Here is a 25,698-nt window from a genome sequence, read left to right as displayed (position 1 = left end):
CTCCACAACTTCATCACACTGTCAGACACACTGAAAGTGTTGCGTCTGCAGCATTTGCTCAGTTTAAAGTTGAGGCTTTACAAAAGAAACACAGACTCTAGAGACTTTATGGAGGTTAAACCAAAACTGCTTGAAAAAAAAAAAAGATGAAAGTAAGCGAGCTGTGTGCTCATCAACTGAGTCTTTAAAAAAAAACACCAACTTCATGCTAGTCCAGGGGTGGGCAATCTCAGTCCACGAGGGCCGGTGTCCCTGCAGGTTTTAGATCTCACCCTGGGTCAACACACCTGAATCACATGATTAGTTCGTTACCAGGCCTCTGGAGAACTTCAGGACATGTTGAGGAGGTCATTTAGCCATTTAAATCAGCTGTGTTGGTTCGAGGACACATCTAAAACCTGCAGGGACACCAGCCCTCGTGGACTGAGATTGCCCACCCCTGTGCTAGAACTACACAGTCTGACACACAAAACACAATTCTACCCGTGGATTAATTTGTTATCATTTTTTTTATTTTTTTGTTTTGATAAAAAAAGAAGTAGGTTCATAAAACTTTCCACTTTGTATATGTATTTTAACAGTTTACAAAAATGGCTTTGAACATTTGTCTTTCAAAATATTTCTTAGACTCTGAAATAAGCAATTTCACAAAAATAATCTCTATTCCCTATGAACATTAAAAAGTAGTGTACATCTGTTGTAAAAACAAGGAGAACTCAGGAGGAGCGCTGATGCCAGGTTCATCTGAAAAGCAGCAGAGGAGAAATGCAAAAGGTTCAACTTCAACAAAAAGGCGACTGCTGGATGCAAAACTGTGTTACGCTGGGAACCGCTGGAGCGTTTGAGGTGTGAGGATGACTCGGGCGTGAGTGTGCGCCTGTGGAGTTGCAGGAGTAACCCATGTTGTATTGCTGTGATGGCAGGTGAGAGGAAGAATGCTGCTCGGTCACTAAACCGGTAAACACTGCTGCTTCATGTTGGACTGTTTCAGAAGGAAAAAGGCGGCATTGTGCAACTATCACAAAAAAACACTGATTCGGCTACTTGGTGCTGTCCTTCAAAGTCACGCTTTAAAAGGTTGGAGCTGGTTGTGGGTTCAGAACATGTTGGGAGCTGCCATGAGTGAGGCATATGTGAAGTCTTATTTAATGCTGCTTGGGGTTGGGCAATATGGTCATATGCACACTATGAGTTTGCTATTCCATTGACTCAACTCTAATACACCCCAGTACTAAACACAGTATTTCCCATAATGTGCAGCCTTGCTTGCTGCCACCAAACAGCTAAAACAGCAAATGAGAGCAGGTAAGCAGATTCTGCACAAAGTGTGAATCGTTCACCCGACAGCACATACACGCCGTCGGGGCTGAAAGCCGACATCTCACAGATTCTGATGCTGCAGGTTTTGTCGTCTCAAATCTCTGTTATCTGCATTATTTGCTCGCTTATTACTCACCAGTCTACCATTGTGTACAGCGCTGTCGGGCTGGTTATCAGTGACAATACCCAGCCCTAATCGCTACTATGGCACTCATAGTCTTATTCCCATATTGCCCACCTCTGATGCCAGTGCAACCACTAATAATGGGGGCATATTGATCAACAGTAACATGGACAACAAAGTGCATCCTGTTGCAGATTTAACACTAAAAAATATGAGGGTTTGTCTTGCTTCTGGACAGTATTTCTCCTTCCATCCATGAATTTTCATGAATGCACATTTTATTACCCATAAAACACTTTTCAGACCAGCTGAAGAAGGGCCTGTTTTTTTTTGTTTTGTTGTTTTTTAGCATAACTATCCCAATAAGCCAGTCTATCCCTTGCTCTGCTGGCTTACTGTGTTATCTGTCTAATGGAGTGTATGTGTGGTTTCTGAGCAACGTCCCCATACAGACAAAAGCCATATGGGTGTTTAAGGCATCTGTCAGAGGATTATTTTTAAAGTCTCTGTACTCATCCCCAGTGGAGCTGCTCCCCAAGGCCCCTCCTCTGAATAAGCCCTCTGCCTCTAACAGGATGTGACGTACAGCACAGGGACTATCAGTGCATTTGTTCTTCTCCCAAGCTGGTTTCCAATTTGGAATTTCTGAGGCTTGGTCTAGAGGGATGCTTCTCTTCGGGTGGCGATGTCCAGCCGGCAAGAAAATTTACGCAAAAGTGGCTTTGTCACTACCTGCCATGGTCATTGGGAAGCTGTGGTGTTGTTTGCTTCCCCTCCAGCTCCGCGAGGGCGTTCTCCAGCTGCTGGATCAGTACTCGCTTCTTGAACCTGTTCAGGACATGTTTAGATGTTTGGATCAAAGCGACGACTTTTCAATAACAGGAAGAACAAGGAGTCGTGCGACATCAACCTCACATTAAATCAGTGTAAGAAGAGACAGAACAGATGAATCCACAGATGAACTGTGGCAAGGTGTTTGGAACAAGTGCAGTTGTAATGCTGGTGGGAGCTCACACTATCGATTTGATTTCCTTTTCCAGCTTACTGCAGTAGGAACCTCAAACTTTATCAGAGCGCTGCAGATGAATTCGATTCAAAGGGCTCTGAAATGAATGCCATTGAAGCTGCAGTGCCTCAGAAACACTGAACTCACTGTATGTCAGTGCAGTGACGCGCTGTTTAACAGGCTTGTCTGGGGATTTCAAAAGATTCAAAGCTGCTCAGTTTCTTACCTCATTGCTTCTTTGATGGCGTGCTGGATGAAGTACCTCTCTACGTTTGGCGGGCCTTTCACCTGCTGCAGTAGTCTGAGTATTGCATCATAGTCTGAGAAAAGGCACAAGCACAAAGGTAAGGAAGCGGTTCAAATGTTCCCAGTACGTCCCAAAATTAGAATAAAATAAATCAGTATTTTACATTTCTCTGCCACCTCTGACTGATTTAGCTCAGAAATCAAAAACAATTTTGGGACTTATATGAAAATATTGTATGAAAAAAATGTTTAAAAAAATGTGTAAACTTATTATTAGTGTTGTATTACTGGCCGCACAGCTGACAGATCCATTATGTTTAATAAAAAAAAAAAAAATACTGCAATGTTCCTCACTGGGTGCACATAGACTGTAAATGGGCTACAGCTGCCTTTTCTCTGATGTAATGAAAAAAAGGTAAAAATCAGTCCGCTAATCCAGCTTTAAAACACGTGAAAGTGTGGTACGATCAAGTGTTAAGGACAGTCAAGCTTTGACCTTCAACTTTTACCCCCATAAAGACGACATCTGACAACAACTCTAACAGACGCAAGGGGGAAAGAGTTTTCATGTGCTTGAAGAGGTTTAACATCCGTTTCATCTGAACCTTGAACTAAAGGGAAACATTTTATCATAAAAGAACATTTTAAAGGCACAGCAGCATAATTCCCCCACATAATAATCAGATGATGAATACAAACCTTAGATTACGTGTGGTTAATAAGTATTAAATGTAAACAGCTAAAGAGGACTGTCTCACTGTGGAAAGATTAAAACATTATGGGACAAAGCTGTGCAATAATCACGTTTTCATTTCAAGTACAATTTTGGCTTCTAACGATTAGTAAAACAAAACGAATGATTACTCTGCTGCTGTGTTTGACGCTCTGACCTTTCAGTGGACCAACTTCCTGACAGCCTCTGGTATGTTTGGTTCAGTTCACATTTATTTACTTTTCAGTTAAGTATAATGCAAATAAATTCACTGTTGAAAGGACAATGTTTTCAAGTTCAATAAATCCACTGTGATTGGGCGCCGGTTTGGCTCAGTGTGTTGAGCAGGACGCGGCTTCGACTCTGACCCACGGCCCTTTGCCATATGTCTTCCCCTGCCTCTCTTTGCTGTCCCTTCCTGTCATTTCTCCACTGTATCTTTCAATAAAGCTGAAAAAGGCCAAAAAAATTAATAAAAATCCACTATGATCATTTAAATCACAATATTGTCCAAAATGTCGAACCGTCCACTAGAAACACTAACACAAATATTTTAAGCAAACAAAAAAATCAGAAAAGGTTTGGGGAACTCTTTTGAACTTTCTACAAGCTGTGGATTGAAGAGGAAGTCAGTCTGAATAACTACGTGTTTCATGCACTTGAAATTGATCATTTTTATTTGAATTTAAATATTTCTTTTTAAAACTTGCACTTTTTTCTAATAAACTATACAGACTGTCACGTATCAATATTAGTTCTGTTTTGCTTCTGCTTCTTTTCATATTGATAGTAATTTTTTTGGCTATTATTAATATGAAGGACTTTACACACCAGAAAAATATGTTTTTCAGACTCACCTATTCTTAATGTAGCCGTTCACACAGACCACATAATTTCGCGGGATAATTTTTGGCATTTTTTAATTTTAATTAAGATCTTTAATTATGATATTGTTGAAAAACAAACATGTACTCACTTCGTCCGGGTTTGCGGACCTCCTTGATGACCCGTGTCCGCAGCTCTGCCAGGTTGCCATCTAGTGGAGCTATGAAAATGATCTCAGGCACTGCCGGCTCAGCGTCAGCGCCATCCAGCTGGCTCTGTGGACTCAGGCGATCACAGTTGAGCTTCTCCTCCAGCGGCTGCTCGTTTAGATGATCTTCCACCAGCCTCTCCTCCATCGTACCGAGGTCCTCCCCGCGAACTGCTGCTCCTGTCCCAACTTTCTCCTCTAAACTCGGTGAAGATGGATTCCCTGCCTCAGTTTCCATCTCTGCAGGCCAGATTTCCCCAGAGTCGAGCCCGAGAGCGCTGTCGCCGTTACTCTCTGTGACCACCATGTTGCTGCTATCCACTCCTGATGATGCAACAATGAACAACGTGAACCTCGTGTTCACCACCTTCGAGCATACTTTGCTATTACCTTCACATCTTACCTTTGTGCTGTGGAACTGGTTTGAGGAGGTTCTGCTGCCCCTGAATCCCTGCTAGGTTCTTCCCAATCACCACATGGTTGGTGTTCCCTGATGGTGTCTGCGGCCGCCGCAGCAACGGTGACATGCTCCGCCTTCTCTTCACAGTAGCTCCCGAATTGGAGTCACTGGAATTTCCTCTCTTCTTATTTTGAGGGCCTGCTACAAACTCATCCGCCTCATCGATCATCATCCCCTGGGAATAGCAGACAGACAGAGGAAACCGTTACACAATGGAAGGGCGCGATACTGAGTGAAGACATCTGTGTGCAGCTAAACTGCATTACCTTCTTATCCTGCTTGAAAGGATTCCCAAATGTGTGCAGCCGTTTAGGTTGATCGGGGTCAATCTCTCTCAAAGGAGACGGCATCATTTTTAGGTACTCCTGATAGTTTCCCATCTGAGCCACTGGAATACTGTGCAGGGAATCTAACAACCACAAAACGATGATTTAATTAAATGTTGTAGTAACTACACTGGATTCCAGCTGAAGAAACGCATGATGCAAGCTCATTAAGTTGTTGCCTCCCACTAGCAACACACTGCATATTAAGTTACCTTCATCTTGCCCTCGGATCAGTTTTAGTGACGTCCGCAGCAAATTGGAGCGCATTCGTGTGAGCTGATCCAGGAGGTTCCGTCTTGGGATGTCGTAGGCATTCCGATAAGCTTGAGGTTTTACATCCTGTGAACACATCTAGTCAGAAAGAATCCTACTGTACACGCTGTGTTTCCCCTTTCCGCTGACAGAAAGTATGCCACACACTGCACAAAGTGTCCGACTGTCCTAAACCTACCTTGTTGAGCAGGACGATCTGGAAACCGGCAAACTCTTTGAAATTGATGTCCGCCAGGCGAAGGGGCCCCTCCCCCGTGATTCCCTGCAGCAGCTGCTTAAAGTCTCGCCGGTGGGCTAGAGAAAGCGAGCTGGAGTGGTTCTTCACCTTTATGCCGGTTTCCTGAGGAGCCTTTTTCCCCACCGACACAATCAGACGATCCGACTCCATTTTTGCCTTCGAGCCAACAAACACAACATCTCAGTATGAGGATAACAAGCAAAGTGAAATGAGTGAAATATAATTTGGAAGACATCTCTCCACTCTGTTTCTTGGCAGTCTTTCATACAGCTCATTTCAGCCACAGATAATCATATAAAAAAATAAGACAAGTATTTATAAAGACTTCATATACTCATTTAGAAACTCTTTTAGCTCCACAGTTGATAGTAAAATGATGGTTGCACAGGACTCATAACTGTATAGTCAGCATCTGTATCTGGAGCAGATGGTGAGACTGTCACTCCTGAAAATATCCAGTCAGTGTGCATGAGTTTCCAAACTATGACTTGAATAATACTTCCACTTTGACGCCGCTGCTTGATGCTTAACATACTCTTCAAACTAACAGAAGAAATAAGATGAGAAGCCTTTGATGGAACCAGAGGCCTCACACAGCATCAGTGCTCGTTGTCTTTGACAAGTTTATAGTTTCAGTTCAGTCTCCTCACTGCTTGTGTCGTTTAGTCTGATCTCTACATTTCATCACGATCAATAAGCATCACAAAACCCGTTTTAGTCTTTGGAAGTGACTTACCTGCTGGCTGAGCTTCTTCAGGTAAGAAATGACGCTGTAACTCAGTCCGCAGTCCATGGTGTCCGCGATGAGGTTAGGTGCACCCATCATCCTCAGTGCCTTTTTCAAGGGCTGTCACAATTTAAAATGTTAGTTACAAGAAAAACACCATAAATCCATATAAACTAAAGGCAACCTCAAAGATGTTGCATTCATTTACCAGGAGGTAGTATGGAGGCATCGTCTTCAGGTACATCTCAAAGGCCTGTCGCCACTTAAGGTTTGGTTTTAGTTTGTGCACTTTGAAAAAATCATCTGCAGATAGAAGGAGAAAATGAGGAGTGGGTTACTCTGAGAGATTATAGCATCTGCATTGGTGTCCAGCTGCAGCAGACCCACTGATCCACATGCATCAGTACTGAGGATGATGATGGTAAGTCTACAACAAGCTTTGAAACACACATAATTGCCCAGAAAATATTCATGTCTTGTACAGAATTGTTAAAGATAAACCTTTTAATGATTTTCTGTGTTGTTAGACTGATACTTGTCATGACTGCAGATGATGAGGTGTCCCAGAAAATGAGAGCTTTTAAATATAATGTCAGCTCAGGCCTACTGACCCAAAACTTGTAGTTTTGGTTTTATTAGGCCACCCTAAAGACAAATTTACTACAATATGTCTCACCGAGGAGTGGGAGAAGGACTGGGTAGTTGTACGGCATAACAAACAGATTAACACAGGTGAGAGTGGTGCTGGCTTTAAGGTAGCCAAAAGGATGCCCCAGGTCATTCTGCTTCCCGCTGCTGCTGACAAACACCTGAGGACAGCAAGAGAAAACATGAAGGTAAAGCAGAGCTGCTAAAAATGAAGCCAAGCTGTATTCACAGAGCTTTAATGGCGTGACCAACAACTACTTCACATCAGCCCAAAAAAGGTGAAACGCTATGATGAATTTAGCAAGTAACCTCATTATGTCTGGGTTTCTAGAAATTCCCCGAGCCAACACCTGTGACTTTGTAAATAAGGTGATGAGCGTTGTTGGAAGCGTTTACTCTACCTGCCAGCACATGTGTGGGGACTTCCTTTCCAGGATGTACTGGGTGAGCGGAGAGGGCTCCAGTTCATACTTGTCGAAGGGAAGCTTGTCGATCACCATGGGTTCACAGTCCACGCAAGAGAAACGCACCACGGGGTGAGCAGTGCGAGGTGGCTGTGAGCAGCGGATGGAAATGAGCAAACTGTTAGGTGTGTTTGTCTTTGGTACACAATCCTCTGACGTCCTTATGACAGCAGTATATAACAAACCATTAAAGTTTTACAGGTAATCGCAATTATACTGGACGGTTACTAAAAGGTGTTACAGAAAAAAACTGGTGCCAATAAAAGAGAAAGGAAGTAAGAGAGTTTGAGAGTCCATAAAGCTACACAATACAAATACTGACATATAATCAAGCACTATAAGATGTAATCTGAAAGAGAGACTAAAAAGGCTGCTGAGGTATTTTGAAGCTTCTCTGCTCACTAGGGTTGGAGAGTTCTGGTCCGGCCAGAAGGACTCTGGTATGGGCCAATGCCCGACTGGCACCCCAGTCTTTGGGTTTGGTCGCACATAGATGAGTTTGTGGCAGCTGTGCCATGGCTGTGGGCTGAAGGATGACACGGGCCGACTTGAGTCCACAGAGTTATCTGGAAAACAGAAACACAATAAGCAGGCTGATATTAACTGTTCTGTTTGGCAGGGATGAACCTGACGGGCAGGGTCACGCCGCGTTGACTGATATCAGCTAACAGGCAAATATGCAAATGGGAAAGAACAGAATCTGATTTTAGTTGATCATATTCATCCAAACATTCAACAAGGAATCTCTAGTTTCTCTTGCACTCAAAAAATGATTATTTGCCCTTTTAAACATGAAGCAATTGTTTATTTATCCAAATAACTAATCATTAAGGAAGTATAAACTGACTGTATACCAATCAAGTAAATTTAATTTGCCTGATTTCATTAAATGTAACAAATTACAGTGTACATGGAAAATTTACATGTGATCAAATTACGTAAAATCAGCATTTGGGGCATAAATATTTTTTGGATATACCATTAATATGATGTTTAAATTAAATCACCAGTTTATAATAATTCTCTGTACTTGGCCAAACTAGAAAATGCACTCAGTTCTCCTTTAATTTTATTTGCTCTGTGTTTAAAGTTTAAACAGGTGAAAAACTTTACCCTGGGATTTGAACTTTTAATGGTTTTAATGGTCGCTGCGTTCTGATCACTCACCTTCCCCAACTGGAGGCGGATCTGGCCCGGTCTTTTCAAAATTAATGACAACACCGCTTTGAACCTTTTGGACCAGAGACTCCAGACACTGGTTCAACATCCTCTGTGTTCGCACACAGTATGATCGCCCTGAGAGGAAAAAGCGGGACACACGGCGATCAGGCATAAGAGAATTTATTGTGGAGCTCTACCCCAAAGAGTGCAGACACATGCTGAATGAATGAAAGTAGGAAAAAATGACAAACCTCCAGTAACTTCACACATCTGGGTGATAGCAGACTCATCCGTGGGGACGCTACCAAGTTGCTCATTATCTGGTGTAGCTGCTCCTGGCAGCCTCAGTACCAGTGCAAACAGACGCTGGTCCCAGCGAAAAGGCTCTTTGGTCAGCTCGCTGCCAGCCAAGGGAGAATTCAGAGGCAGGTGCAGCTACACAGCAGACAAGAATGAAGCGGGAGAGCAAGTTAATAAGTGGAAACGCAAAAGGTCGTTCGTTTTACAGATCTTAACCCTCAGATCACTTCAGCGACTCAACTTATGACATGTGTGTACAACAGACCCAGCTGGAATCACTGCATAAATACTACATGGTAGTGCCACTGCATTTGTTTGTGCTCTCACCTCATCTGGCACTCCCGAGCTGTGCGTGAGCTTGTTCCCATCAGTGATGGTGATGATCACAGATGGCTCGAGGAAGAATGGGTTGCGGCCCTGAGAGGGAAACGATAACATTCAGCAATTAATTCCAAGTTCAATACTAAATGGAAAAAACACTGAGCCCATTTATTCTCACTACTCTGACTTCTGTTTTTTTTACTTTGCATTCCAACTCACTGTTCAGGGCTCTGACTGTGGATGAAAAGGATCATAAAATTGGTAACACATGTGAACCTAATAGCACAACGGTTACACGTTGCATGCTTCGACTAATGGCAAAATGCTGGTATAACGTTTAAACAGACATCTACTTAGATGCAGGAATCATTATGGAATTACCATCCCACAGAAACTACATGTAATCTTTTTCTTTGTGTACGGATGAATCTGTAAGGTGCAAAGTGTCCGTGTGTTCCTTGTTAATAAGGACAGAGGCCTTTAGCACTGCGCTGCAGAGGTCAGCCTCATCTGATTCAAACACACAGAGAATGCTTAAGTAGATTTAAACGCTCCTGATGCACAGAACTCGGGTCACTGCCCGAGCGTAGTAATCCATCTGTGCCTTAGAGCAGGGGTTTAGAAAAAAGATGTACTTGACGAGAAGATGACTGGGTTAACTGAAGCAAGGTCGAGTGGATTAGGCTTCCGTCAAAAGTCTCTATTCACCCTGTTGTCTCCAGGTACATGATGTCGTCCTCTTATTACTTCAGTTACATTTAGTCCAGTCTTAATTTAGGTTTAGCCATAAAATGTCTCGGTTATGAACACATACCAGCCTCCGCTATTCATTTTTGTACTTTTCTTTAAAAGTTAAAATGAGTAAAATCCACATCTCCTTTCACATTATTCTGGTAGACCTGCCCTTGGTCACCTTGATTAGGACATCAGCAGCTTAAACAAGCAATCCTAAATTAAAACATCAAAAAACACATAGGGTAAAATAAAGTCCAAACTACATCAGTGTGATAAAAGCACTATTGTGTCCCATAATTTCTTTTTAAGACAATGCATTTATATCACTAAATAACAGTTTAAAGCAATCACACGAGGGCAGAATGTGTGAATCCATTTTCCACCTTCAACTCGACAAAAACTGTGAACTGCATGCAGATGCATTAAACAGTAGGAATGCACAAGATTAAGACTGTGCATGTCTCCGGTGCTTAATCAATTCAGGTTCCAGAGTGCAATAGGTTTAAAACATTTCCTACATGATAATATGAGGCATGGTGTAAAATGAGACTGTCGAGCACACCAACACTGTCACTAAAACCTGCCATAAATGTTGCCATAAGACAGAGTCAAGGTGTCGAATACATCCAATATCTTTCTGATAATACAACAATTACCTGTAATAAAGTGTCATAAATCACACATATGTTGCTTTATAAATAGACAGAAATTCATGTATATAATTTGCACTCAGAAACTTTCCTGTTCTATATGAAGATAACCAAAATACAGCCAGCTGGCAGCCAGTTGAGTCGAGTCCCCTCGAATTGTGCTCATTGACCGAGATTCATTCCGACTAATGACAACGTGTTATCTCACTGCATTTATAAACTAGACAGCAATTATTTGCAAACCTATGACAGTCTCTCTGAGAGTGACTGCAGTCAGTCAGAGTCAGCCTGCAAATGTTTGCAGAAAAGTTTCCTCCTATTAGACAAATATTGATATTTCATTTGATAAGATATTTATTATATATCAAAAATGTCATATTTTACATAATAAAATATCAATATTTGGTGTCTACTATTGTTACAATATTGCCACGCAAAATATTGACTATGACTATGACATAGACTACTGACTATAATGTCTTGATTTTTCCCCCCACCCCTAGCAAACAGTACCAGAATCCAGTGTGATCTGGTCACAGTCCTGTGTTTCTGGTTACATTTATAGGCTGATATTCAGCAGGAGCCAGTTTGTGAGCAGGTGACAGAGAGGATGAGAAGAAAGAGAGACGATTTTTTTGATGAATGTGTGAGCAGATGTAGAGTCGGAGCACAGAATGGCGGAAATGTGATATACAGTAAATGGCTTCACTCAGTCAGATTTCATCCCAAACTCCAAGACGTCATGCGCTAATGGGCAACTTTAACTGCATCAGTCAGCCCCACTACACAAGATTCCTGCGGTGAGACACTCAGGTCTGTTGAGTGAGGTAATTTCAGACTCATGTACCTGATTAACGGCTCATTCACATGAAAGTAAAAGTAGCACGGCAACCTCCTTGTGAACAGGAAACAAAACTGTTGGTTGCCTGATCACTGCACTCAACATTTTTGCTGTTGGAAAAAACTGCAAGTAGTTGTAGCAACTTCTTTTTTTCACAAGTAAATTGCATAAGTCACTTGGTGGGGTACCTGTCTCAAAACCATCAGGATCTGATTCGTACCAACTGCAATCACTCTCAGAAACACTGGAAGCTTTACAAATAACTGCTGTCTAATTTATAAATGCAGACAGACTGCCAACGCACTGCAATCAGTGTGTGTCTGTCTATGCAACACTACTGTGACAAGTCTCTTTACAATAGGAGACTTGCCTCAAATGGTTGCCAGCTGGTCGTATTCTGGGTATATTCCTATATAAAAGCAAAGTTGCTCTACACCTGTATTACTCTGCAGATAAATCACCATCCTGCAACACTTACACCACTGTTTCTGAATTTCTATTTAAGATTGATGACATGAGTACGTAGTTATTGTAAATGTGTCTGTAGAACTAACAGATTTAGGATTTTTCCTGACTTGTCACATTTTGTTGCCATATTATCACAAACAGACTGCAAGTAACTGAAAACTATGCACAAAGAGGAACAAGGAAAATAAACCTCACACTACACACAGTAATCTGGGCCACTTTCGCAGATCATGTAAACATTATTGGGGCAATCTTGGCTCAAGGGTTGGCAGTTCGTCTTGTAATCGGAAGGTTGCCGGTTCGAGCCCTGGCTCCGGCTCCCCGGCTCTCGGTCGTTGTGTCCTTGGACAAGACACTTCACCCGTTGCCTACTGGTGGTGGTCAGAGGGTCCGGTGGCGCCAGTGTCCGGCAGCCTAGCCTCTGTCAGTGCGCCCCAGGCTACAATGTAGCTTTCCATCACCAGTGTGTGAATGGGTGGATGACTGAACGTGTAAAATGCTTTGGGGTCCTTAAGGACCAAGTAAAGCGCTATACAAATACAGGCCATTTACCATAACATCGTGGTGACAAAGGGAAAGAGTGCCAAATGTTGGGATTTCGCTTTACTAGACTTGATGTGTGCAACAAGTGTGACTTTGCTGAGGCGTACTGTGGCTCTCCCCATGAATGAATCTGTGAGGAACATGGATGCTCGAAAAAGGGCTTAAAAATTAATTATGCAGTGTTGTGTTAACATCCATAACAAACAATGAAACAAGTTTGTGTTTCAATAACTCTGAAACCTTTCACACCTGCCCGTAGTTGTCGATTCCCGAGACGAGGCGGTTGAGGTTAAGCAGGTCGAAGGCGGTGCGAAGAGCGTGTCCTAATGTTGTGAGGCCGGACGCCTGCAGATTCTTCAGCTCGCACATGAAGGTGGCATGGTTCTCCTTCCAGCCGGCCTGAAATACAAGCAGTGCAGAGACATGTGTTGAAGGCACAAGCGGCAGCAAAGGAGAACCGAAGTCACTGTTCTGCATGAACAGCCACTAACCAAAAAAGACTCACACCCACAGATAGTTAGATCAAGTCATTATACGAAAAAAAACCCACAGCAAATTGTGTTCACTGAAAAGCTCAAACTGACCCTTTGGTAAGAGGAGTTTTAGTTTCACTGACTCTTTGCACCGTGGCGTAATTGTAACTATAAAATTTGATCAGGTAATGTGAAGCTCTGGAAATAGAAGATAATATTCTTGAAACTCACACCCACGTTTGAGCTGCAAGTTGCCTTTCAGAAAAGGTCTAATTTCATACATGACAAGCATCCAAAAGTACACTTCCCAGCGCTGCCTGTCCTCCGTGACAGAGAGACACTGCCAAGAGAGGATGTGAGTGTGTAACTGCTCTGGGACTTTTCTCCAGCGGGGTCAAGTGCTTTACCGCTGCAGATTCATGCTTAATCTAAGGATGACCTGCAAGCTTACCACTTCCTTTGCTAGGAGAGGGAGGGGAAGAGACAAAGAGAGAATAAAAAAAAGAAGCTTGAATTGCTGGGATGAACACGTATGCTTCGAATCAAGCCAGTGGGTAGATTTTTGGATTAGCATGCGATATGATTCCAAAACCACGATTTAGATGGAATTTCTACACAGCACACTGTTATGTGAATGACATTAGATGAATGTTGGGCAGTTATACAAGAAAACCTCACTAAAAACACTCAGAGGGTTAGCAGCAAAGTAACCCAGACACCGATCATCCCTGATAGAAGTGTAAGGCTTAGTGTGCGCTCAATAATTCAGACTACAGAATATTTCTATTTTCTTCCCACCCAACCTCATCTCTCTCTCCCTCTGCATCAACAATTTATTGCTTCTGTAACTGTGCAATCAGACTAGCTCCGTTCACTATAACCTTGTCCTTTATCGTAATCCTCGGCACACAAAGAAAGCAATAAAAGAGGGGACAGCAACAAAGACAAAGAGAGGAAGAGCAGGATGAAGAGGAGCTGAGGGTAGACTTTAGAAATAGGAAAAAGCACTTCAGCACCTGGGTGCTTCTGAGTGGTGGCGGCGGTGGTGGTGGGGGGTGGGGGATCATGTTTTGGATTGTTTTAATCTATAACTGGTGGTGAATACTGTGAATACAAGTAGCACAATCTCAGTCCTATAGATAGTAATATAACAATCATATGAAAATTACACACAATATTAATTAAGAATAGATCAGGGTCATTTCCAACTTAAAATGTTTATTCTTGGACTTATTCTAGAACTGGTTATTAATCGATCAGTTAATTGTGAATTATTCATTAATGCAGCTTTGACACAGAACTTCACAGTTCAAAATATTCCTAATTTATCTTATACTGGTCCTCGGCAGGGCCTTTCATTCCATTCACGCTCTAAAACAAGGAATGTAAGACCACCTCCACCTTAGAGCCAACTTTCTTTTGATTGGACGCTACTAACAAATACAAGGTTTAAAGTGCAGGTAGGTGTGGCTTCTCTGTTCAGACGGAAAGCTATGTGCCTGAGACGACAGGCAGCATATCCGGTCTTTAAGTCTGACATCATTAGCCGTTTCTGGGTCCAAACTTCTCTTCAGGTCCCAAAGTCAAAGGAACACTGCAGCATCACTGAGAGTTACAAACTGTCTAAAATCTTTCATCTTTAATAAAATGATCAGTGTGGCTGTTTAAAATCCAGGCATCTATGAAAACAGAATTTATGAAATTTAATGGAGTTAGAAGTTAGCAGGGAGTTAGCTCGCTAGTTTCTATCTAAAGATGGTATACCACAGTGGTCCCCAACCTTTTTTGCGCCACGGACCAGTTTAATGTCAGATGTCAGATAATATTTTCAAGGATCGGCCTTTAAGGTGTCTCGGATAAATACAACAAAATAAAATGATACGACCAAGACAAAAACTGTGGGATTTTGTAAATATAATAATAAATGTGAATTCACTGTGTAATTGCGTAACTTTATTAGCAGCGTCCTCCTGAAATGCGGCAACAACATTGAGAGTAACATCCTCCTCTCTGCCCCTTAATGCTCTCTGGCCGCTATGGTAACGCGCAAACATTTCTTTCAAAATAAGACACACAACTACAACACGGGAAAAGACCCAGGGAAACCGAGTTAACGATAAAATCAGTGAAAACCATAAATTTCACACCCGAGCCTCAACTCCCGTGGCCCGGTACCAACCGACTCACGGACCAGTACTGGTCGTTGGCCCGGGGGTTGGGGACCGCTGGTATACCATGTTCTGACTGGGGGATTTCTGAAAAAATTCAAACGTACAGCTCTACCATCACTTCTGACATAAATGAAGACAGGAAACTAAACAGCAGTGACGTTGTAGGGTTACTGAAGTTGGTCTAGCTGGTATATAATTATGTGCTACATGGTGGCTAGCTAGAGGTATGTTTAGCATAATATAAACACAGTGAAGCTGGCGGATGAACGCTAACTTTTTTCCACTCGATAAACATTAACGTGAGAGTTCCCGATGGTTAGGGACAAATGCAATCGCATGGCAGGATGCTGTAAACGGACCAAACTTCAGTCAGGAGAACAACTGAGATAATCCATCCACAATACAAGGTTAGTCATTAATATACTGCTGCATGGGCTGGGCGGTAGTTACATCGTAAGGTTTTATAAACTGAGCTTTAAAATGAGTAGTGGTAATAAAAAGCGAGAGAGGCCGACAGTGATCACTGACTGTTTTTAGGGTCATGTTCAGATTAAATAAAACAAGATACAAAGCATTAAAACATGTTAAAAACACAACAGCCTTAATAAATGCAGAGTAGTTTGGACCCGGAAGCAGAGTTCGTACGTCATTACTTAAAGACCGGATTGGAGATATGAGCTCTCACTGACATCATACATATGACATCATCATATTAGTGCCACCTTTACCATTACACTTGGTTATTAATTGTTCAGTTAATTTTGGATTACTGATTGTGAGAGCTTTAAATTGACATACAACTTTTATATTGCTTTTAAAAAATTGTTGTTGTTTTTTATTTAATCAAAAGTATAAAATTCTCATCATCCTGGAGTCTGAAGCCTGAGCTTTTGCTTCAATATGAGCTGCAGAGCTGCACAGAGAGATGTGAGCTAAAAATGGTCTTTTTGCCTTAATTTAATATGAAGGTCAATGAAGAGAAAGAGTCTATCTTCGTCTTTTTGTTGCAGTCATCCAAACACACACACACACACCCATACATATATATATATATATATATATATATATATATATATATATATATATATATATATATATATATATATATATATATATATATATATATATATATATCCAGTTCTGCTCATTATTAAAGAAAGCCCATTATTAAATAACATTGGATAACAGATCTGGGTTTACCTGTGTAACACAAAAATATCTGCTGGCAAATAACAGAATTGTATATGTGTTGGTGTTGATGATATAAAGTCGGTCTTAGTGATGACGTTCACGCAAGTTTTGGTTCAAATCATCAGATAGAAGTTGTTGTTTTTTTGATATATGAATGCAAATACCCTCCAAAATTATGATGTAATATATCTGTATTTCCACTAACACCAGGTTTTTCAGTTATGTCCAAAAAAGATAACAACAACTTAACACTGATATTTCTAATTCTTTTTAAAACTGGAGTGTAAAATACAAGAGATATTTTTTACCCACTCCGCAGTTATTTTTTGCTAATTCACGCTTTCAGATTCTTTTTAATAAAATATAAGGTTTCCAAATAGTGGGAATAGAATTTATTATATAAATATTTTACTTAGAGCATATATCATTTGACCATATGACTATAATCATTTTTCTTTATCTTAATAAGTTGTGTGTGAAGTTTTCACATTTGTCAGAAAAATTATGTAGTGCATTATGTAACTTACGTGATGCAACAGCAAATGCAAAAAATCCTTCACCATATTCATCTATTTATTTTTTTTTTACTTCAATATATTTCATGCATATAATATGGCTGCAGGGTGTAGCATCAGTAACAGCAAATGGCATACATCACAGCGCTTATACATGACACATTAATATGCATAAATGAGAAATTTGAGAATTTTGATATGCTTTACTCAAATAAATGTCAGTTTTAAAAATGCATGATTTTATAAGTACAAATAAACTGATATTGAGCAAACTTGCACTTTGTACTTGCTTCCATTATCCCATCCAAATTGTTACTGTGTTACTTAACACATATTGCCTGTATATGAATTTTTTTTTTTTTAACTGCCAAATTTGCCAATAGAAAAGAAGTTTACTGGGTTAAACCAAACAGCTGTTAATTGTAACAAACGTTTTGTAACAGGAAAACAAAAACTTCAGAGCTGCCTAACTTCACTACATTTTACAACCTATTTCACAAGATGATAAAGTTACAGAAGAAATTATTAAACTAGCATACTGGCGAAAAAGTAATTACACCGTAGTCAAAAGTATAACTGAGTAGATTAATAGTAATGAGTTGAATGTTTTAAATTTAAAATAAGCGTTTTTGAAACCTTGAATTAGTTTAAATAATAAATAATAATAATTCCATAATAATGATTTTAAGTATATTATCCAAATGACTGGGCATATAAAGATGGAGCATAAAATATTGTGTCATATAGTTTGCATTTAATTATCATGAGATATGATTTCAGAGTCTCACTTCTGGTTTCGGTGTCTTTAAAAACACCGCTGCTGTTTGAACTGTTCAGAGTAAACAATAACTCAGCTTTTGAGAGGATTATAAAAAGCAGAAATGTGGAAGTAATTTGTCATTGCAAGTGCACTGTGAGCTGAGCGGTGCTTTCTAACATATGCTTTTGTACATTTATTAACTCTTCAGCTTGGAGCATTTTGCTTCTTGGTCGTGAGGCATGCAAACTATTCCGTTTTCTCCAGGCATTGATGGCACAGGATGGAGTAAGCTCCCTGCACGCTGTGTTGAGTAGTAGAGTGTGGCTTGTAGTTATGGAAGCCTAGAGAGACCTAATATAGTGTAGAGAGCAGCCACTGAAGCACACCAGGGATCTTAGGGGTTCATGTGGATTGTATTTTATTGGGAATGAAAAGATCAGATGGAGATATGTGTTAGGTCATAAAACATGTCAACAGATTATAGTGAGGAAACCTTTGTTGACATTAACCCCGTGAAATTATCGCAGTGATTCCCACGTTGTATTTCTTATTTGTTCCTGTGTGTCTGTGCATGTATGAAGACTACTGCTCCTATGCAAAGACATGACGATCACTCGTATCGGGATGACAAATAATTATAATATGAATAATGAGAACATGAGCGAACTCATAAAAATACACAAAAAAAAAAAGAAATCTCATGATGAAGAGGGCTTATCAACTTTCAGCCCAGATTGGCCAATGGCAATGCGTGACTGGTGCAAGGGGCGGGGTTAAAAGTGATCGGCGGGCTCTTTGACCAGTCTACACGTTGTTATATTAAAAAAAGAGCGACGTCATAGCTGATAATAAATCTCCACGCCTCCATCTCAACGCCCGAGACTTTTCTCAACACAAAAGCAAAATGTCTGCTGGATGTTCGGAGGCAGTGCAGCTCCGCGTTTGCCAGTATTTGGAGCACTAATTTGCCGTTTTTTGCCACCGGGAAGCCGCCCAACACTGACTACAAACCAGAAGGACAATAAAATCTCACTGACAGAAAAATACGAACGACTTGTAAAATGTAAAAATGGCATCAGTTGCTAATTACCTTCACTCCGTATGGTGGATCATCGAATGTAACTAGCATGTACCTGTCGCCTCTACTAGCCGGGTCTCGGGCACGCAGCTGTCAAAAAAGAAAACCAAAACAACATATATTAATTTTGACCTATCTTCCCCAAGGAACCCTAAGCTAACCAAAGGTGCATACGTGCTGAAAAAGGTCGGGGTAAAATCATTATTTACCTTCATAAAGACCTCAACCGCGCCTTTAGCAACGTCCAGATACGTCGTACCCAAATAAGTGCGCTGATTCATAGAGGCGGACGTGTCTAACAGGAAAAGTAAAATAGGCATTTTAAATGTAAAGCCGCAGTTATATGCTTTTCTAAAATAACTATTATCCACATATGACCTATCGTGCAGCCCAACAGTTCACACATGTGTGTATATATTTGTTATAATAAGCCCCCCCTCCAGTAGAGGGCCGTTGCCTCTGCCCTCTCCCTATCTGCCTTTCTAGAGCTCTGTCTCGGCTCGCGCTGTTCAACTTCTGCTCCTAACCGAATGGAACGCCCAGCTCCTTCCAGTGCGACGCCATTGGCCGAGTCCGATGGGAATGACCACGCCCCCTCAAGCACAGATATAACGAAGTCGAAATGGCTCGTGAGTACAGTTTGTCAGTCTCCTGGTGTTGGGGGTGGATATTCAAAAGCGTGGTATAGTACCCTCGTATCTGTGGTCCCTTGAGGCTAGTTTGAAGCCACATAACTGATTGTTGCAGTGTGAGAATTATATTCTTAGACCTGAAATTTCTTGCCAGTTGCACCGTACCCCTCCCGCCCCATCACAACCTCACACGCGCGCGCCCACATATGTGATTCTTTTGCTGCGTTCAAGACGTCTCAAAGGCTCCGTCCTTCTGACTAACATAATAACAACGCATGTAGTTACATGACCTTGTTAACTAAAACAACAAAAACTGGGGAAGAAACTTACACATGCATGTTCGAGTTTGTAAATACCACAGCGGGAAAATAATTCTCGCTACAGAAAGAAAAGATTGAGGCATCTTTTGGCCGTAATGGTGGTAACTCCGACAATACTGGAGTCACAATAGTGTGCTTCGATGCTACCATGATATTAAGAAATAACGGAAAAATTAAAATTACAGTAAGTTTTAAAACTTTATACCAGCAGTTTAGAAAAATACCTCATGCCTGGTGGAAGTTTAAAACAGGCTATTTCTTGTTTTCAGTTGGCCTATTTATACGTTATATGTTAAAGAAAACTATTTATTGCACTAGGAAACTGTGAGTATACTTTACATTTGAGCACATTTTTTTCACAGCAGTTATGTTGTCAAAGCATTGTGCAAATATAATTAAATTATGCCTGGGGGGTAAAGTTTTCTCCGATCCAAACGTTATGAAATTGTAATAAACACGTTAGCCCGCGTGCTTGGAGAACATTTACGTTCTCACGTACTCGCCTTCTGCCACCCCAGCATGCACCGCGAGGTCTGCAGTACAATTATTCACAAAGAAAAAAAAGGCTTGAGGAGCAACAACAACAGGGTGGGAGCAGAAGCACAGATCTCGTTTACAGCTCTAACGTTTCACGAACCCGTGTGCTGACAACAAGGTAAAGTTTCCTTCTGACTTGTTATTGAAATTAAATAAATCTGCGCTTTGCTTTCTGAAATGACACTGCTGTAGACAGCGTTTAAGAGGCAATTTGCTATCAGCTGGGTTTTCTTAGCCGGCTAACGCTAGCCATCAGTATTGAACACCGTTAGCATACAGTGAAAATATGTGTTATTACACGAGCAGAACAAGAACATGTTATACCATCGGTATTACTTAATAATGGGAACCGTATTACTTTAAAATCTCATTTGTTATAGATTTATGTCAAATATTCAACGAAAAACTAATTTCTGGTGTCTGTTTACGTTGTTGCCTGTGCTTTAAAGGCAGCTTTGAGTTTATATACACTAACGAAATGCTAAAGAAATCTAGATAACTTAATAACAAATCATATCTCATATACTGAAAGTGACTTCGCAGCATTGTGCTTCAAATGTAGTGATGTTATTGTGTTTTTCTGACGTGGAGCAAACAATACGTAGAAAATAAAAAGTGTTACGACACCACAGGTCTCGCTCCTCGAGCTCTTCCGTTACCATGTAAACACAAAGGACCACGTGACCAGGCACATGGAGTTCACTTTGTTAACTTTGTTTGCCTTTAATAAAAAGTTGTACCAGTGAAATTGCCTTAGCTTTCTCGCTTATCATTAAGTTCTGAGTTTTGTTTCAAGTACTTGCCTTTAAAAATACACGTCTCGTTAAAATCTTGCACGTGTAGGATTATCAGTATATAACAAAACCCTGCTGTGCTCAAGTTTCAAAGACATGGGTTCAGGTGGTTTAAAAAAGGTTTTAATGTTTATCAGTGTAAATATCTTATTACACTCTTGAATTTAAAAATCGTCTAAACTAAAAACATTTAGGTGAGTGTAAAATATCACGATATCAGATAACTCATTTTTTAATCACATAAGTGATAGAATTTTAGTTTTCGCTTTAAATTGAGCAAAGTAAATCTAGAATCTAATTAAGTTATAAATGCTTAAATGTACTTTTAAATATACTAGGATATCATAATATAATGAAGGCAATGGGGGTAGGGGTAACTTTTGTTGGCGGGGGATGGCTTCACTCTTTGTTATGCAGTGGGGGTGAGGGAACAGAGGGTGTGAACCCACAGAGGTGGGGGAGAAGCTAAACAGACAAAGCATCTAAAAGGTGGGCAGAAACTCTGGCTTCCTTCAGGTCACTAAAGTAAACAAACAGGCACAGTAAAGTGTTAAGTAACTAGAAGCTATGGGAGATATGTGAATAAATGAAATAAATGTATTACCACTACACTATTACTAACCTATTAGAGTTTCATAAAATGTAAAAGAGTGGCAGGTTGTTGTCTCTTGGTGTATTTTGCATTTCATCTCTTGTGTCTCTTCACAGTATCACGTCATGGCCCTAAGGAGCTGAGAGTGGGAAGTGCTGTTTACCTGAAGGGAGCTCACAAAGCTTGAGAGTTACTAGAGAAGAGTTGGCGGGGCCTGGGCAGAGGGTAGAGCTCAGCGGGAGCCAATGCAGCAGCAGCAGCATCGACCGCCTGAGCTGGTGGGAGGAAGCCTTCCCGTGTTCGTGTTCCCCAATGAGCTCGTCTTCTATGCGGATGATCAGTCGTCTCACAAACAGGTGCTCACGCTCTACAATCCCTATGAGTTCGCCCTCAAGTTTAAAGGTCAGTGAGCAGATCGAAACAACATCTCTGTGTTTCCGTATAATTGTTATGTTCATTTTTGGATGTCCAATCACATGGCTATGTCGTGTATTGTTTTCTTCGTTGTCAGTGCTGTGCACAGCGCCAAACAAGTACACCGTGGTGGATGCAACTGGAGCCGTCAAGCCTCAGTGTTGCGTTGATATGTGAGTTAGTTCATGCTTTGGTGAACCTAAACTAGCAGATTGATTAATTTATTGCTGTCTGTACGGCTAATTTTGTGCATCCACGCAGAGTAATCCGACACCGAGATGTGCGCGCATGCCATTATGGGGTCTACGATAAGTTCCGGCTGCAGGTGTCAGAGCAGAGTCAGCGGAAAGCTCTGGGCCGCAAAGAGGTGACAGCCACTCTCCGTCCCTCTGCCTCACAGGACCCGCCTAGCCCCCGGCCCCAAGATGAGGAACGCCGAATTGCTGACAGCGAGTTTTTTGAACAGACTGCATTCCAGACAGGTAGGAGAAAGAGGGGAAAGCGCTGCTGTGTGAAACTGCCACTAGATGGAGCCAAATTATCACAAAATTCAATTGGTGAGCATTTCAGGGGATATCGCTTATTCTAATTATATTATTGTTCCTCCAACCCTGTGTTGCTTTGTTTTAAATAATATGCTTAATTATACCCACATTAATTCAGTGCACATAATCTGCTGTATGTTGTTATTTGGCCAAACGATTGGGTCCCCCTTCAGACTTAAATGGAAGCAGTTTAAGTTAGTTTGGTAAATTACCAGGCTTTTTCTGAGTTACACATGTGATTGCACTGAATCTAAGTGTGTTTATTTGTGTGTATGTGACATTTGCAGAGAGCCGTCCTGTTGCTGGAGGACCCAGTCTGTTGACAGTACTGCTTGGGCTGGTGTGTATGGCCGCCCTGATGCTCCCGACACTGGGGGAGCAAGAATCTACTGTGCCTGTCTACCTCCACTTAAGTGTTAACAAGAAACTTGTAGCTGCTTATGTTCTCGGTGAGTAAAAACAGAAGGAAGTTGCATGTTCAATTCTCAAGTGAGAACCACATTGTTTGTTTTGACAAATCATGCGATGCAGTTTATAATACCTGGTGTTATTTCTTGTCATATTTTAGGGCTTCTTACAATGGTCATCCTACGCACATGAAGTGCCGTGAGCCGAAAGGAGGGAAGAAAAAGAAACAGAAACATGAAGAGAACATTCTCCCACCAGAGGCACTACTATGAGTAAAAAAAAGTAGAGCTGACAGCAGGGGAGCAGGGGTACTTATTCGATTACCTCATCCTCTGAAAAATACATTTTAGCATACTTGTTTTCAAATCTACACATTTGTGTTAATACATACACGGAACTAAAGTGAGATAAATGGGAAGACCTGTCATGTGTAAGGTCAGAGTGAGGGGAGCTGTCCCTGAGAAAAAGGGCCTGTGAAGAAGCGTGAGGCCGTTTGCTGTTGTTTGGCCTCACACATTGTCTGTAACTCTGTTGCCATTATGTGAAAGAAAGTGGTCATTTCAGTGTGAAGGAATCAACATGCAAACGCGGTACTTGTATATAAAGCCATTAAAGTTTTGTTACCTGTTACCATTATTAAATTTATGTTTTTTTTAAAGCATTTTAGAGTAGACTGAAGACTAAATGCTGTTCCTTGCATGTGTGGATACTTTGTATGAGTGGGCTTTAAGTTTGTTAGCAGTAAGATACTTGTACCTGTCACCAAAGGAGGGATCTTCTCTTGAAAGAAGAATGGTTCGCTTGCCGTGCTTTATCAAATGTTTAATAAAGTCTCAATACAGCTGTAGTGTGTCACGTTCAAAGATAGATTCTGTTTTATTTTTTACACATTACATGTTATGTCAGGAGAACACACGGCACAGAACAGGACAATAAAGCTCCTGTTAGTTTTGCAATGATGGTGACTGAAAATTATCCGGCGGTCTCCCTCAGGGGAGGGGTGTCATCTCAAAGCAACATGATTTGCAGCCGCTTGGGAACCAGTTGCCTCTAAAGCTGTAAATAAGGCAGAGTATTAACACTGAAGAAATTATACAGAGAGGGACGTGACACTCAAGAGGATGCTGAACTGAAATCTGTGGAAGCATTTTCCAGCACCAAAGATGGTGGAGGATACGCGTGCACAGGGTTGTCTGATGGCATGCAAGACATATGCACACATCGTGCTATGAAGTATTAAGATAATAATATAAGTACTATGAAATTACATAAATATTAATAAAACACAGCTAAATACAACCAGGAGTGAGAAGAGGTGGTCAAAGCCACCCCAAACAAACAGTGTAAAGGACTATTATAAAGTCGGAACTTGTTGCATCCAATAACCTACATTTTTTTCGAGTAGTCATTTCTCCACAGTCATCATCCCCACATGGACACATGTTAACAGCACAAATACTTATTTTAACTTCTGTTTTTAATCACATCTAAGGAAGAATATTTTAAGCACAAATAAGCGTCTGTGAATACTTCAGCTTGGACACCACTATCTAAAGTGTCCCGCTCTCCCTCTGCTTAGCACCTAGTTTGTGTCCCACTGAAGAAAAAATCCAGAGAATGGATAAAAATGAAAAGAACAAAAGTAAAATATGATTGACTGATTATTGAGGGACTGTCTTGAAAACAAAGTTCAGTGTAATTAGGCAGCATGCAAACTGAGGGTCTCTGGCTGAAACATCGGGCACCTTTCACTGTTACCAACAGATTCAATGAGCAGCACCTGTGCAAAGTATGCTGTGTGTACATCTCTCTGATTCCTGTCAGGATGGTCTGGACCATGTGATCTCTCATGGAGCGGAACACGGTGGCCTGGCTTTCTGTTGCTGTGTGAGTGGCTGGGATTCAATTCAAAGTGGCCTTTCTAACATCAGTGGAGAGTTTATTCAAAATCTGAGATGCAGTGATCAGAAGGACTCGGAGAACTCTCTCTATCACCACTTCCTGCAGAGCCAGCAGTGTGGAATCCTGTGTTTTAGAATTTTGACTTCAAGCTATTCAAACAAAACTGAGATACTGAAACATAGTTTAACTCTTAAAAACTGCATCTCAAAAGTGACTCACTGAAACATGAAGTATATCTGGGCTTGAAACGTAACGTAACATAACGTAATGAACATAATTTGAAAGAACTCCCAAAGCCTTAGATGAGAAACAAAACTGAGATTTTATCTCAGCATTTATGCTTCCCTTTAAAAAGCCCAGAGGGGAATACCACTGTGTATCCTGTAAACACCACAGCACAATCATAATGATAATAGGAAATTACCTGTCACTATCTTTTCTTAGTTAATAATGCTCAGAGTTCAATCTTATTCCAATAAACAAACTTTTACATATAATAATAATAATATATTAATAATGATACAATTATCACAACTGCACAATTGTTACCATGTGGTACAACAAGCATCAGCATGAAAAAACTGCTGTCCTTTTCTCTGCCCACACTCACACAGGCTCTGCCCCATTTAGCCTGCAGATGTCTCTGTTGAGGCATTTTAAGCAGAAGACTTGCCAGTATTAAGCTACATAATTATCTGTTGGCTAAAAACAGTTGGGCAGTGTTTTTGGCACACTTTGGGCCCCCTTACTACCAACTAACTATCGTTAAA

The 25,698-nt window shown here is 41.0% G+C and overlaps 2 protein-coding genes across 3 annotated transcripts; one reads left to right on the top strand and one right to left on the bottom strand.

Moving 5' to 3' along the window:
- Positions 1-499: 499 nt before the first annotated feature.
- Positions 500-20,157, bottom strand: ints6l (integrator complex subunit 6 like). 2 transcript variants are annotated; one of them, XM_031751422.2, is made up of 19 exons: positions 18,994-20,157; positions 18,797-18,874; positions 12,846-12,995; positions 9,366-9,455; positions 8,990-9,173; positions 8,745-8,873; positions 7,980-8,143; positions 7,515-7,667; positions 7,142-7,274; positions 6,674-6,768; positions 6,475-6,585; positions 5,679-5,894; positions 5,440-5,566; positions 5,168-5,310; positions 4,845-5,076; positions 4,385-4,765; positions 2,677-2,770; positions 2,177-2,272; positions 500-744 (listed from the first exon to the last, which is right to left on the bottom strand). In XM_031751422.2, the coding sequence occupies exons 1-19, from the start codon at positions 19,102-19,104 to the stop codon at positions 741-743; spliced, it is 2,691 nt and encodes an 896-aa protein (XP_031607282.1). In that variant the 5' UTR covers positions 19,105-20,157; the 3' UTR covers positions 500-740. The 2 variants fall into 2 exon arrangements, with proteins under 2 accessions (XP_031607282.1, XP_039471533.1); XM_039615599.1 differs by lacking the exon at positions 500-744 and having other exon boundaries at positions 1,185-2,272.
- Positions 20,158-20,245: 88 nt separating this feature from the next.
- mospd1 (motile sperm domain containing 1) lies at positions 20,246-23,889 on the top strand. Its single transcript, XM_031751475.2, has 6 exons — positions 20,246-20,391; positions 21,776-22,061; positions 22,171-22,246; positions 22,335-22,555; positions 22,906-23,067; positions 23,187-23,889. Exons 2-6 carry the CDS (start codon positions 21,905-21,907, stop codon positions 23,216-23,218), a joined length of 648 nt encoding a protein of 215 aa, XP_031607335.1. The 5' UTR covers positions 20,246-20,391; positions 21,776-21,904; the 3' UTR covers positions 23,219-23,889.
- The last annotated feature ends 1,809 nt before the right edge of the window (positions 23,890-25,698 follow it).

The sequence above is a fragment of the Oreochromis aureus genome, linkage group 2 (assembly GCF_013358895.1).
Source record: "Oreochromis aureus strain Israel breed Guangdong linkage group 2, ZZ_aureus, whole genome shotgun sequence".
NCBI lineage: Eukaryota > Metazoa > Chordata > Actinopteri > Cichliformes > Cichlidae > Oreochromis > Oreochromis aureus.
This window is presented reverse-complemented; position numbering and strand designations above follow the sequence as displayed.